The sequence below is a fragment of the Antrostomus carolinensis genome, unplaced genomic scaffold, assembly GCF_000700745.2.
Source record: "Antrostomus carolinensis isolate BGI_N321 unplaced genomic scaffold, ASM70074v2 scaffold35956, whole genome shotgun sequence".
Taxonomy (NCBI): domain Eukaryota; kingdom Metazoa; phylum Chordata; class Aves; order Caprimulgiformes; family Caprimulgidae; genus Antrostomus; species Antrostomus carolinensis.
In genome coordinates this window covers 1407-14908 of record NW_010320439.1, presented here as the reverse complement: position 1 = coordinate 14908, position 13502 = coordinate 1407, and the positions used below count along the sequence as shown (strand labels likewise).

Below are 13502 nucleotides of genomic sequence, written 5' to 3'. Positions count from 1 at the left end.
TGGTGCTGCTCTGTCAAGTGCAAGCAGTGCCGACACACGGTGGAGGTGCACAGCTGCCGCTGAGGGGGAGCGTGCCTGGGTTGCAGGAGGATGCCAAGGGTCTGCCAGGCAGCCGGAGAGAGGACAGCCCCAGAGAGAGACGGGGAAGCAGGGCAAGGTGTCGAGGAGACACACAGCCTGAGAGAGAGCGGATGAGTTGGGGCTTTGCTGCCCCTGGTGCCGAGGGTGCCATCAGCTCCTGTGTGCTCCCCACCCAGCACCCTCTCACCAGCCTCACTGGGCTTCTTGTGGTGTGAATTATTTGTCCGGCTGTAGGGTTGGAGGATGCAGGACAAATAAACTCTTCAACTTTTGAAATAAACCAGCTGCAATGGAAAACAAAGTGTCCATCGGCTCCTTCCTCATGCGCTGCGTCTGGGACCTGGAGGGTCCTGTGGGCTGGGAGGGGATGAGGCTGTGCTGGAGTCCTCATGCTCAGCGGCCTCACGGGCTGCAGTGAGTGAGAAACACCAGGGAGCAGAGCAGGGGGAAACAGAGACCCACCTCAGATGGGGAGCAGAGACCCGCCTTGGACATGAGAGGGGTCACCGAGGTGTGTAATAGGGCAGCAGTGGCAGAGAGAAGGGACCAAATTAGGTTTGCGGGGCAAACGAGCCCTTTATGCAATAAGATTAATCCTCAGGAGAACTAATGACTGAAGGAAGGAGGGACGAGATGGCTGGGGACTTCAAACAAGAACACTTGGGCCAGTGGCTCTAAATCCAGGTTCCCAGAGCTGATGACTTTTCCGATGCTCAGCTGCTTCTTTGGCTGAAGAAAATATTTTCAAGAGAAGTGAAACACTGTTGAGTGAGGCTCCCCCCCTGCTGTGCCATGCCCAGGGGTGCAGAGTACATGCTCAGAGTGGGACATCTGGTCATGATGAGATGACTGGCCAACAAGGGGTCTGGGAAGTCCAAGTCTACCCAGGCTCTCTGCCCCACCACAGCCCCAGAGAGCCTACTCTGGAGCTCTGCACTTCCCACACAGCCCCTCTGCTGCCATGTATCACCCCTTGGTGAGGTCCAGGAACCTCTGGTGCCACAGCTGCACTTCCTCCTCTCCCTCCTTCTCACTCAGCACCTGGTATGTCTTGTTTCTGCAGCAGCCATGGCGAGATACCTGCAAGGAGAGCCTGAGTTCATAGGACTGATACCACTGCCCATCCTTCCCCCAGGGAAAGATTTTTTTTTGAATGCCCCACGATGGATGACATCTGAAGGCTGGAATGATGGGGGCACCAGAAGAAAGAGGGGAGAACCAGCTGGGAAGCAGGAGGCAGAGGGTGATAGCTGAACTGTGTGTTCCCTAAGATATGGGCTAGTCCTCGGTCCTGCTCTGGTGTTTCTGGTTTTTGTTACCACCTCGGCAGCAGCCAGTAGATGGTGGAGACCCTCCCCTGCAGGGATGTACAGGGATACCCTGGTGGGTGGGAGGCTCCTCACAGCTCCTCTGTCTCAACATTAGTGGATCTCCCTGCTGTCATCTCTTACAGCATCTGTGCAAATCCCACTGCCTCAATTACCTGCCAGCTGTGCTCAGGTCACTATTTGTCACCCCCCCAAACACACCCAATTATGTCCTACTGGAGGGACAAGCAGTGGGTCCTGCAGGGACTCAAGGCTGGCTGCAGAGGGACCAGGCATGGAGGAGAAGGTCTGTGTAAAGGGCAGCGCAGGCTGCTTCTCACCTTCTGGTTGTAGAGGTTCCGCTGCAGGCACTGGTGGCTCTTGAATGCGCAGTAGTTAGGGTGCTGAACTCCACTTGAGTCACAGATCTGGGGAGATTGGAATGAAGACCAGAGAAAGAAGAGGAGAAGGAGGGATGGGAGCACTCACTGGGTACGCACCTGGCTTGGGACATCTCCATCTTGGAAGGCAGTGTACTCTGCCTTCAGCCAGAGGGCCACCTGAGAGTCCTGACAGCCACGAGTGGCCATCCGGCTGCACCAGTACTCCACCCTCAGCCCTCTGAAAACCTCCATCCCATAGTACTCTGAGGTCCCTGGAGAGCAGGTCTGAAAAGGGGTGGGATAAAGAGAGCCATGCTTCTTCCTCCTCTCCCTTAGTTCACGGTCCTCCTCAGAGGGAGGCTGGAGATGCAGCACATTTGGCATTTCATTGTTTGCAGCCTGGTACTGGGCTGAGATCTGAGGGTTGATGTAGGTGATGAAGCTGCCTGTGTCACAGTGAACACGGTTCAGGCTTTTGATGTTCTGACACTGCTCCCTCTTCAGTGAGCAGAAAGCACAGTCAGGGCACAGGTCCATGTGACGCCGCCCGAGGTTGTCACACACCTAGAGTAGATGCAATGAGGGAGGTCAAGGGTGAGAAAAGGAGACTGAGGATCCATATCCCTGGCTTGGAGCTTGCCTCCCTGGTCGCCCAGATCAGCTTCTCCTAGGAGATGGCACCTCAAAGGGCAGCGCTGATGAGCTCTGGCTGCTGGAGCCCTGGGGTCAGCACTGCAGGGAGCCCTGCCCACAGTGGGGGTCAAAGGTGGACATCAGAGTCTTTACCGAATCTCCAAATCCAAGGACTCTTTCTTCCACCTCCTTCCAGGCCTGCGTGATCACCGATGAGAGACAGTCTCCCTCCAGCATTGCATAGCACAAGATTATCATTGCCTTGTTCTTGTTCAGGGCTAAAAGGCTGACAGAGAAAAGGATGGAGAAAGTCAAGTCTCTTGTCACAAGCTGAAGAGACAGACCTTTAGTTAAAAACTGAAAGGGGGGGAAACAACCCCAAAGCACAGCAAAAAACCTTTTACAGAGAAACCTTGGACTCTTGGCCAAACTGCACAGAGGAACGGGGGTGTCTGCAGAATCTGTGGGTGCCTGTGTAACACGGAGGCTGTGGGGGTATGAGAGCAAGTGAGAGGGACTGGATGAGGAGCACAGCTTGAGGAACTTTCCCCAGGACCTCGCAGCAGCTGCTGCCTGGATTTGTCCATCTGAGTACACAGCAAAGAGGTGTTCGTCAGAGGTCTGCTGAGTGCTGACAATGGGGCAGCCCCATTTGGGTCTGGACTGTGTAACTTATTAAGCCTTCCTCCAGCCAATGTATTTGATAGAAAGGGGAAAAATTGGTAACAATGAATTAACTGTCCATCCAAACCGACATGGGAAGCTAAAGGTAGAAAATTTAAGGGCAGTGGGATAAGGACAATAAGAATCTTTTGGCTGTCTTGGGAACAGTAGAAATCATAGACATGGTACAGAACTGTTATTAGACAGGGATGGTGCCAATCATCAGCAATGATGCAGAAGAGATAAAAATGCTCATTAAATATGTCTTCTGTGTCTGGAAACAAAACCAGTGATAAATAAACTTTGATCTGGTAGAAAGTAAGAAGAAGATAAGAGCAGGAATTGCTTATGTTAAAATGCTCTTAAAGTCCATGCATGGGCTAACCTGTATGGAGAAGTTCTCCTAAGAGTGACTGAAACTTCTGGGATTAAACACCTTCAGATTAGCATTAAAAAAGACAAAGAAGAGATGGAGAACCTGGAGGAAGGTCATGAAGATGAGATTTCCTAAGGCCTGGAAAATGTTCACCTAGAGCGAGAAGCAAAAAAGCTTTACTTGGATGAGCAGACACTAATGAGTGGCCACTCAGTCAGTCAGTACTTTTACCAAGGTGGAGATCAGCTGGAAGGCTCTCTTCATCAGCAGATGGAAGAGTAGTGGCTTTTGGTGACTGGAATTTGGTGTGAGATCCATTCAAACCAGAAATTAGCTGCATGTTCCTGACATGAAAGGTATTTAGTGTGGGAGCAGCTGATGGTTTGGTTTCTCTACACCTTGGAGACTTCAAAAATATATTCCAAATTTCTCTTAGAAGGGTCTGTAGCTCAACCACACAATGCTGTTTTTCCTTCAGGGCTCACCAGGCATGGCTCCATGTCCTGTGCTGAGTAGGAAGGCCAGGGTGAGCAATCAGAGCAATTGCCAGAATTGAAGGCTAAAAGAGATCAACCTCCCCACTGTTAAGCTCTTGCTGTTAGGTGGTGTGTGAAGAAATCAAGCTGTAAGGAGCAAATGGTGGTCACAGATCCATGGACACGTGAGAGGCATACACTGTATGCACAGGAAGATGTGGATGCTTGGCATTTGCACTGGGTTTGTGTGTGCACTCACCTAGGAGAACGTGGGTGACCATTAGAGCTACTAATAGGAAGAAGTTTTTTGTACCTTAGTAGATCCCTGGGTCCTGCCACACACTGTGGATGAAGGAGCTTGCAGCATGTCCTCTGCACTTGTAGTGGGTGAGAAACAAGTGATCCTGTACCCAAACAGCTCACTCTAACCAGCAGCAAATGAGCACATGAGGATCTCTGAAGGCATCTCTCTCACTTAGATACCACAAGAAGAGAACCTGAAAAATCTTAGTCACGGAAAATATAATGAGTGCTAGATGTTTTTTAAAGGCATGATACTTAAACTTGTTTTATCTCAACACAGCAGATGCTGCTCTAGCCTGCATCAAGGCATGTGAAGATATTCCCTCAACACATCGTCCTGTGCTGTGGACAGGCCGTAAATGGATTCTGTGGATACAGACATGTGAACAAATTACTGTGGTGCCGACCTGCAGCACATCAACCACATCCACTGAAAAACTGAGGACAGCTGAAAGCCTGGAAATCTACCTATCACAAACCTGTGCATCTCCTCCTGCGATGCACCACAGCGTGACCAGCCTGGTCAGAGGTTTGTGGAGAGAAGGTCCAAGTTCAGAGAGAACAAAAGAATGCAAACTGAGGACAGCAGTGACAGGTACCAACTCTTTCAGGCAAAGCTGGAAAGAATTAAAATGTGCCAGTCAAAAAGAGGAACAAAGCCCACCTATCCCGCAGAGAACACTTCCAGAACCTGTAAGATCCTTTATGTTCACTCCTCCATCCCATGGCTCCACATGGTCCTTTTGTTTGTTTGTTTGTTTGTTTCCTCTGTAAACATTCAGACCATTTAGGATACCAAGAAGAACAGGAAATTTAAAATTTAGAGCAAAAAGTGCTCATCCCACTTGAAAGTCTGATCTAAGGTTGGTCAATTCGACTCTCTCAGCATTTTTATGTGATTGGGAGTTGGACATCACTGAGAGAAGAACCAGTGATGGCCCCCAAGGTACACACCTAGCATATCTCTTCCATATAGGATTGCTCTTTGTGTGGGGTTTACCTAACACTGACAATTTCTCTCTTAAGCAGTTGTAGCCCAGGAGATCAAGTGCTCAGTTCACTTTGCTGATAAATCTATGACAGTCGAAGGGATCCCTGCCACCACTCAGATGCTTCACTGCTTAGACACACAGTTGGATCTTTGCCTTCAAGATTTGCTAAACTGGCTGCATCATCTTGATGGCACTCACAAATTTCAATTAATGACCCTGACATTAGTCTCCAAACTTATCTGAAATAATTTATCCACAAATATGTCATTATTGGCTATTGTTCCACTACTTGCTTGTTATTCTAGTGGCACATTGCAATTTGATTGCTTCTTCATCACACCAGGATGATCAAGCCAGTAAAGTGAGAGGCACATTAACAGTCATTAAAAATGATATGAATAGCTCTGATGTTTGCATCACCGAGGTAGAAAAGAGAAGAAAACTGTCCAGCTTGCTGTACTTTTTTAAAAATAGCAAATAAATAACATAAGGCTTAGAAAGCAACTGCTAATAAATGGGTTTAACAGCCTTTGCTTTCTCCAACACATGTACTGGTCTGACGAGTGCAGCCTGATCAAGATGCAGAGAGAGGATTACAGGCAAAAGGGGCAGTAAAAGGAAACTCAGCTCCAGTCTTTTCTAAAAAGAGTGCTTCCATAAGTAGCTCATAAGTAGTGATAGAACATCTGCTGAGTGCTGGTGACCTACTTGCTCAGAACAGTTGCAGATTCCTACCCAGACATGGGCAGGAGCCTCTGCTGCATGGCAAACTTTAGATTTATAGACCGCACTCGATACGATGGGCTCATGCAGATCAGAAAGCCTGGCATCCCTATGCACCGTGTGCCAACACTTTTCTGTTGGTCACTTAAGGAGATGGACATAAACTGTGTCCATAACCTCTGCTCACCCACCCAGGAAACTGAGCCATGCCATCAGCCTTAGGTTACCCAGAAATTCTGTCGCCTGTCTGTCACATCCATTTCCTCTATCTCTGCTGTGAGGCTTTCTGGCTGCACAGTTGCAAGTCTATGATTTGGATTACCACCTCTGGGTGATGAGATACATCTACATCATCTCCAAGAGACAGCTAGTTCCTGAAAGCAGCTGAGAAGTGCAGGAGAAGGGGTCCCACCATGTATCACCAGACCCAGGGACAAGTCCTGGGTTCCTCACTCACTTGTGGTCACGTGCAATCCACGATGCCGTGGCACACAGGGGCTGCCTCTGGTTCCTCTCCAGGTGATTCCCAGTGCCCTGGCGCTGCTCCTTGGCATAACCAGCCACTCTCCCACAGCAACTGCCTTACAGCAGCACTGGAGCTTTGTGTCCCATCACAGAGACACCTCAGGCGAATGGTACAGACCAGGCACAGCACTGCTGCTGGTCCCCTGCACGCATTGACACACTGCTGAGCTGTTTGCGGCTGTGCTGAAGCTTTCCTCATGCATCACGGAAACCAATCATAGACTCACAGAATCATTAGGGTTGAAAAGACCTCAAAGATCATCAAGTCCAACCAGCAACCCAACACCACCATGCCCACTAAACCATGTTCTGAAGTGCCATGTCTACACATTTTTTGAACACCTCCAAGGATGGTGACTCCACCACTTTCCTGGGCAGCCTGTTTCAATGCTTGACCACTCTTTCAATAAATAAATTTTTCCTAATGTTCATTCTAAACCTCCCCTGGTGCAACTTGAGGCCATTTCCTCTCATCCTACCACTAGTTACTTGAGAGAAGAGATCTACACCCATCTCCCTACACCCTCCTTTCAGGTAGTTGTAGAGAGCGATAAGGTCTTCCCTCAGCCTCCTTTTCTCCAGAGATCTAGCTACAGCAATTTCCCAATGCAAATCCCTTCCCAGCTTAGTACCTCTGCACGTTCATGTCCTACCAGCTGCCCTGGAAAAAGCCTAATGTACTCAGAGACAATGTTTCAAAGGGAATGTAAAAATATATAATCAAGAAGAACCTATGGGCCAAGATCAGTAACTGCTCAAAGGCAGAGCAAACTTCAGATGAAAGCCTACCCTGCTTTAGCATCTCAAGACACAGAGTGACACACATAGAGCCTACTTCAGCAGTGTCTCTGGAAAGTGCTGGTTAACAACATCCACCTCTCCCTTGACAAAATGACAAGGGTTCGGGCCATTAACTTCCAGCTGCCTACTCAATATTGGCTGGCTGTGTGAGGTGGAGTGAATACCTGAGGCAAGCACAAAAGAGGAGAAGGAGCAAACAGCAGCTTCCCAGCACTTTGCAACTTCTGATTTACAGGAAACTAAAACCACTAAGGAACACAACATTCTTAACAGCTTCAGAAAGACAGAGATCTCGGCCTGCATGCCAAGAAGGCAGGCAGGCTGGCGAGGTACCTGACAGATCAAACCCAGCAGGTAACCCAACGCAGGAGCCATTGGGAGAACAGGAACATCACACCTGCCCAAGGGTTGGGGGGCACCAAGCATGGGGAAAATGTGTATTTTGTAAATACTTTTGCTGACCTGCACAATATTGCAGCCTTTTACCTCTGCCCTCCTGGGACACTGACAGCCCTCTGCTCTGAGATTCCCAAAAGCCTAGGAGCACCTGAACTTCTGGCCTGGTGGGGAGAAGACAACCTGCCTTGTCACGACTCCCCTTTCACAGCCAGCTGCGCTCAATAGTAATATGGAGACACTAAATTGTGCCCTGGCTTTACTGAATGGCCAAAATCATCAAAATCTACCTCATCCCCAAGTGACACCTAGTTCCTGAAAGCAGCTGAGAAGTGTCAGGGGAACAGGTCCCATCCCGCACCACCAGACCCAGGGTGAAAAAGAAAAAGTAATTGCTAATGGGTGATGATGATTCAAAGAGAGTGTTTTTCTGGGGACCGTATTTTTAACAAAGTGTCTTAAAATTGAAGCCACTGGGGATGAAGTACATGAGCACAACAAGGACTGTTTGGATGGGTAAAGCAAGAGTAGGAAGATGCAGCTGCCGGGAGAGCTCGGCTCAGCCTTGCTGGGGAAGCTGGGCTCACGTGAACCACGAGCATCTACACGTGAATATCAGCAGGACAGTGTCTGTACCCGGGACAGCGATGACACTGAAAGGGATGCAGGGGCCAGAGCAGACAAACAATGCAACAGCGAGAAGCCCTGGGAAAAAGAGCAGATGCAATTCTTATGTGCAAACAGAAGAGCCAGGAAGAGAGGCTGACCTCCTTCTGCACACCCCAACTGCTGAAACCCATCACTGAATGATGCATGCAGAGCTGGAGTGGGTGGATGTTTTAAAGAGACACTGGAAATGGCCACAGAAAATGAGTTGTGCGGGCTTTAGAACATAAGAGCTGTGGAGCTCTGTTTGGTTTACTGCAAGACTGACTCATGGCATATAGGTAACTCTGAGGAGAGGAAATACTGGGAGAGAAATAGCTCTTTAATCAAGGGGGCAGAAAGCACAATAAGGACTAAAAATTGAAAATAAATGCAATAAAAGATACTCCCCCTCCACTCTCCTCCCCCCACAATGTTTCACTGCTATCAGAAAGACCATAAAGTGTGGTGCCAATTCTTCTCCTTGTTATTTTGCTACCATCACCATGTCTCTCTCTAAAGGTCACAACTGCCTTCATCAGGTACCATGAAAGCTGGTAGCACTACCAGAGCAGCTGCCATAAGCAGGGGTGAGCGAGAAGGGAGGGATGTCCTGCTGGACCTAAGAGCCTAGAGAAAACACTCAGCCCTGGATTTGGTGCCCGTCACAACCGTGTGCACCTGGTGTAAAACCAAACACTGAACAGCACCTGTACACACAGACCAATCCCACCCAGCACTGCTCCTCTTGCTGGAATGGAAATGCCTCAAAGCATTTTGCCCCTTTTTTAGGTCATGCTTTGAAGTCCCTCTGAGCAGCGTCGGGATGTGGTGAGCAGCAAAGCCGACAGGCGCGGTCTATCTTGTCTTTTTATCCTCACTTGAGTTTAAGCTTTGCTTAGCATGATTGATGGGGCTCAGCTGCCAGGTTACAGACACAGTCAGCGTGACTGTCTTTGAGAAACTCTGCAGCAGAAGAGAGAGTGTCATCTGCAATCACAGCAGTCCCTCAATAATCCCAATATAACTAAATCAGAGCAAGGCTCAATTTCAGAGGCAGGGAAAATGAACATATCCTCAATGAAACAGAATTTTCCCTTAGAGTACATACACCAGAAAAAAATTGCCAGGCAGTAGGAGCCTCCTACAATATTAGAAAGGATGACATTACAGCCTTGCCAGAGAACAGTTTTAGCTTTAACAACATGATGCAATTCATTTTTACATGCAGAAGTGGGATCTCTGGCTCAGCTGTAGTAGTATACAGTGTTTGTAACAGAAACCACAGATGTGCAATCATGCACAAAACCTATGCGCTTAAAGGAACACCACTGGCCAGCACCAGACCGAAACCAAAATTACTTCTTCATGAAAACCACATCTAGACAGTATTTTTTTTTCTCTTGGCAAGCAAAATAATCTTTGCATCTCGGTCAAAGCAAGTGTTTCTCAGCCACAAAGTACTAAAGGATCAGAAAGTAAATTTGAGTGAAAATACAATCCTTTTGCAGGGCTTTTCTGTTTGGGCTCATTAGCCTCAGCTGCCTGAGCATGGAGGTGGATGGATCCTGGCAGATTGGCTGAGAAGGGCTCAAGATGCTCAACAAGCTCCTAAAGCATCCCTAGGCCAGAGGAACGACGAAGGGCACATAAAAGGATTGCAGCAAGCTGGACTGCAGTGATCTGGCATGCAGCTGCTTTCAAAGCCAGAATGGGGAAGCAGAAAACCCCTAGGAAGAGCAATGCACAGGTCCAGAGTGCAGAGGTGCACGTGCTCAAGGAGAATCAGTGGTCCTGCACAGCCAGGAGCAAGGCTCCATGCTCCTAGCTCCATTTCCTATCCTGGGGCTGCTTTTGCTCTACATAGGTGAGGACAGAGCACTTCTTGGAGTGCTCCTCAGGTCAGATTCTTTTAAGAAACATCTGCTTCACAATGCATGCAGAGAAGTGAGGAGCACAGCAAGACACATATTTACTCTAGCATCCCAAGGACCCAGGTTTGCAAGGAAGTTCTTTCTGCAGGTCATCCAGACTCCCAGGAGATGGGAGCTGGGAAGAGGATGAGTGCAGAGGTGATTGCACACTGGAGATGGTCACAGTGTGGGGAAACACACAGGCCCTACCTGCAGCTAAGGCCCCAGCCTAACTGCAATTTGCTCAGGACACAAGGACAGTAACATTGTCAAGCACTAGAATTGCTGCCTCACCCTCTCCCTGCTCACTCTGTGCTGGAGTGGGGGGTGTGTGAGAGTTCCCTGGGGTACATTCTTGCTCTCTATGGAATGGTTTGCTCCAGAAAGCTTGCCTGCACTCACCAGCTGATCAGGGCAGGGGCTCAAGTGCCATGGGGCTACCAGCTGATGAGTGTGAGGACAGCCCTGCATGGGTAATGTGTCATACCCTGCCGGGTAGAGAGACAGGTCTTTCCCTCACCTGCCCCGGGGGGTTGTCTCCTGCACCTCCTCCTTGGCACTGCCTGATGTGCTCTCTGGGTCTGACTCGGTGCTGGGGTTCAGAGAAGAGCCCTGGATGCTCAAGTAGAGGGCAAAGTAGATCAGATGCTTGATGTTGTTCTGCAGGCGTTCCTCCCAGGCTTGATTTGCCGGGGCAGGGGTTCCCAGCCCAGTCAGTGAGGGTACAGGGGCTTCCAGCCCAGGAGGCGAGGGGACAGGGGTATCTGTGACTGGCAGGGTTGGTGGGAGCCCGCTGTCCCATGAGGGTCTCGGCATATCTGTCACGGTCGGCGGGATGTTCCTCAGCAGCGGCTTCTGACCTGACAGTGCAAAGGAGAACCTCAGGAAAGCGTCCACGTTGTCATCCAGCAGAGCATCAACGGATGAGAAAGAATTCTTCCTCAGAGCTGGGGAGAGAGCAGGAGAGGGGGCTGAGGGCAGCCAGAAAGCTGGTGGTGGGGAAGAGTAGCTAATGGAGACCAGCAGGCGAGCAGGGATGCCCAGTGCACCTCGGTGCAGCTGTACCTTCTGTTGGGGAGCTTTTGCCCTCTGCCCAGGAGTCCACAGCATAAGGTTCCTCTGCTGGGGAGAGAAGGTTCTTTGGAAGAGACAAATTTGAACATGGGATTCGCTGAGTGAAGGAGAGAGAGAGAAACATGAGTCCTGCTATGTTGTCTTCCCTTTCTCCTCACCCCTTCCATCTCCCAAGAGATACTCCTTCCATCCCAGTCCTAAATCCCGCTCCCCACCTTGGTGTAGAACTGGCGTTTGAAGCAGCGGTAGTGGGCAAACTGGCAGAAGGTCTGAAACCACGGTGCCTCTGGGAAGTCAGAGCAGACCGGCCCTGGAGAGGGGTGAGAGAGAGATGTGGGATGGGGATGGGCCGCACGTTTAGGTGTCTACCCCCTTGGCCTGGGCGCACCAAGAGATGAGGACCTCTTGGATGGCTGTTTTGAGAGCGGCTCATGGTTGAAGGGAAAGTCAAAGCTCTCTGCTCCAAGTGGAGATCACAGCCTGATGCTGTTATAGCTCCTGATCCCAAGTGCCATGCGTGCTTTCCCTCCAAACCACCCAGGGTTGCAGTTCATCCTTCTGCCCTTTTTCACATGGTTATCTTTTACAGACACCCAAACCTCCTATTTCCAGGATCTGATAATGACTCTTTTATTATTGACCTCATTAATGTTTACAAATATGTTAAGGGTGAATGTCATGAGGATGGAGCCAGGCTCTTCTCAGTGATGCCCAATGGTAGGACAAGGGACAGTGGGTGTAAGCTGGAACACAGGAGGTTCTGCTTAAATTTCAGAAGAAACTTCTTTACAGTGAGGGTGATGGAGCGCTGGAACAGGCTGCCCAGGGAGGTTGTGGAGTCTCCTTCTCTGGAGACATTCAAGACCCGCCTGGACGCCTTCCTGTGTGATCTCAATTAGGTTCCTGCTCTGGCAGGGGGGTTGGACTAGATGATCTTTTGAGGTCCCTTCCAATCCCTGACATTCTGTGATTCTGTGATTAGTCCTTGAAGGGTTTTTTTTTTAAAAAAAAAGGCAAGTAGTGATGTGATGGGTTAAAAAGATGATCAGACACGGCCTGGGAACACCAGAGGAGACAACCTCTTCATGGTAAAATAGTTTGACAGTGATTCCAGCTGTGCAGGGATAGAGGAAAGTCCATGGGGCCAAGATGCTGCTGTCAAAGCCTCTGCCTGTAACACGCACGCACCATAGTCTTGATCAACACTCATAGCACTGCCAACACTCAACTCAGCTCAAAAACCTCCTCTCTTCCTGCAGTGATCGCAGGACAGCCGAGCTCATGCAGGAGAGCCAAAAACCCTGAGAGATCTGTGGAGGGGGGTCATCTTGTGCTCCCACTGCTCTATGAGTGCATGGCCCAGCTAGCACCACCAGCCCTGTGCACACCCAGATGGGTCAAGTTGCTGGCTGAGACGGAGTTTGGCAGTGGAATTGCACTGCTCTCCTGTTAGCTGCTTGTACACCATCTTTTACACTGTACACACTTCTCTTGTGCTGAGCACACGGATTCACCAGCAAAAGTAGAATTTCAGGTACCTGCCAGGATCCCAGCCCAGAGGAATGCCCAGCTTGTAGGGAACAAGCCAGACCCCAACCCTGTCCTTTGGTGATGCCCTGTGAAATCCCTCCAGGACGTGGGAGACATGGACTTGGCCAGTGCAATGCCCGTGCATGTGGACAGGGAGCCGCAGGGTTATGCTCCATCACACAGGCACTGCTTGCAGAGGAGCATGGCTGCTGTGGAGCAGGAGAGGAAGCCCAACCATCCTGCTAACTCCAGCATTAGCCTGGCTCTCCCAGGCCAGGGCTGCATCCCGAGGAGTGTCCATCAGGCCAGGCTTGGAGTATTACAGCTTGCTGTGCCCTGTCACAAACTGTTCCTCTGGTGGTAGAGAAACTTCCCATTTAGAGGTGGAGGGAGTGGAAAAGAACATTTTCATTCCACCATCTGAGATGTGAAGGAAAACTTGACACATAAAGTTTCCCATGGGCTCTCTTTACTGGTCTCTTGATTTTCACTATGGCTCCCACAGCCTGTTGAACACTGATAGTGTGGCCAGACGAGCAGCTCGCCTCCTTTAGCATTGATCCCTGTCTACTCTTTTCTCTCAGCTAATCTCCCCTATGGAAATCCTTGTCTTTGAATCCTCTGACCTTCTTGCCAAGGGGAGCCCTTCCCAGCACCAGCTGCTTAGTTTAATCACTATGA

The 13502-nt window shown here is 49.8% G+C and overlaps 1 protein-coding gene across 1 annotated transcript; it reads right to left on the bottom strand.

Annotated features, from left to right (window-relative positions):
- Positions 1–1047: 1047 nt before the first annotated feature.
- ACRBP (acrosin binding protein) lies at positions 1048–11601 on the bottom strand (the record flags this gene model as incomplete). Its single annotated transcript, XM_029085349.1, has 8 exons — positions 1048–1161; positions 1730–1816; positions 1889–2056; positions 2147–2335; positions 2558–2690; positions 10738–11188; positions 11283–11388; positions 11507–11601. Coding segments are annotated over 8 exons (1343 nt in total), but the record flags the coding sequence as incomplete, so codon positions are not given.
- Positions 11602–13502: the final 1901 nt, after the last annotated feature.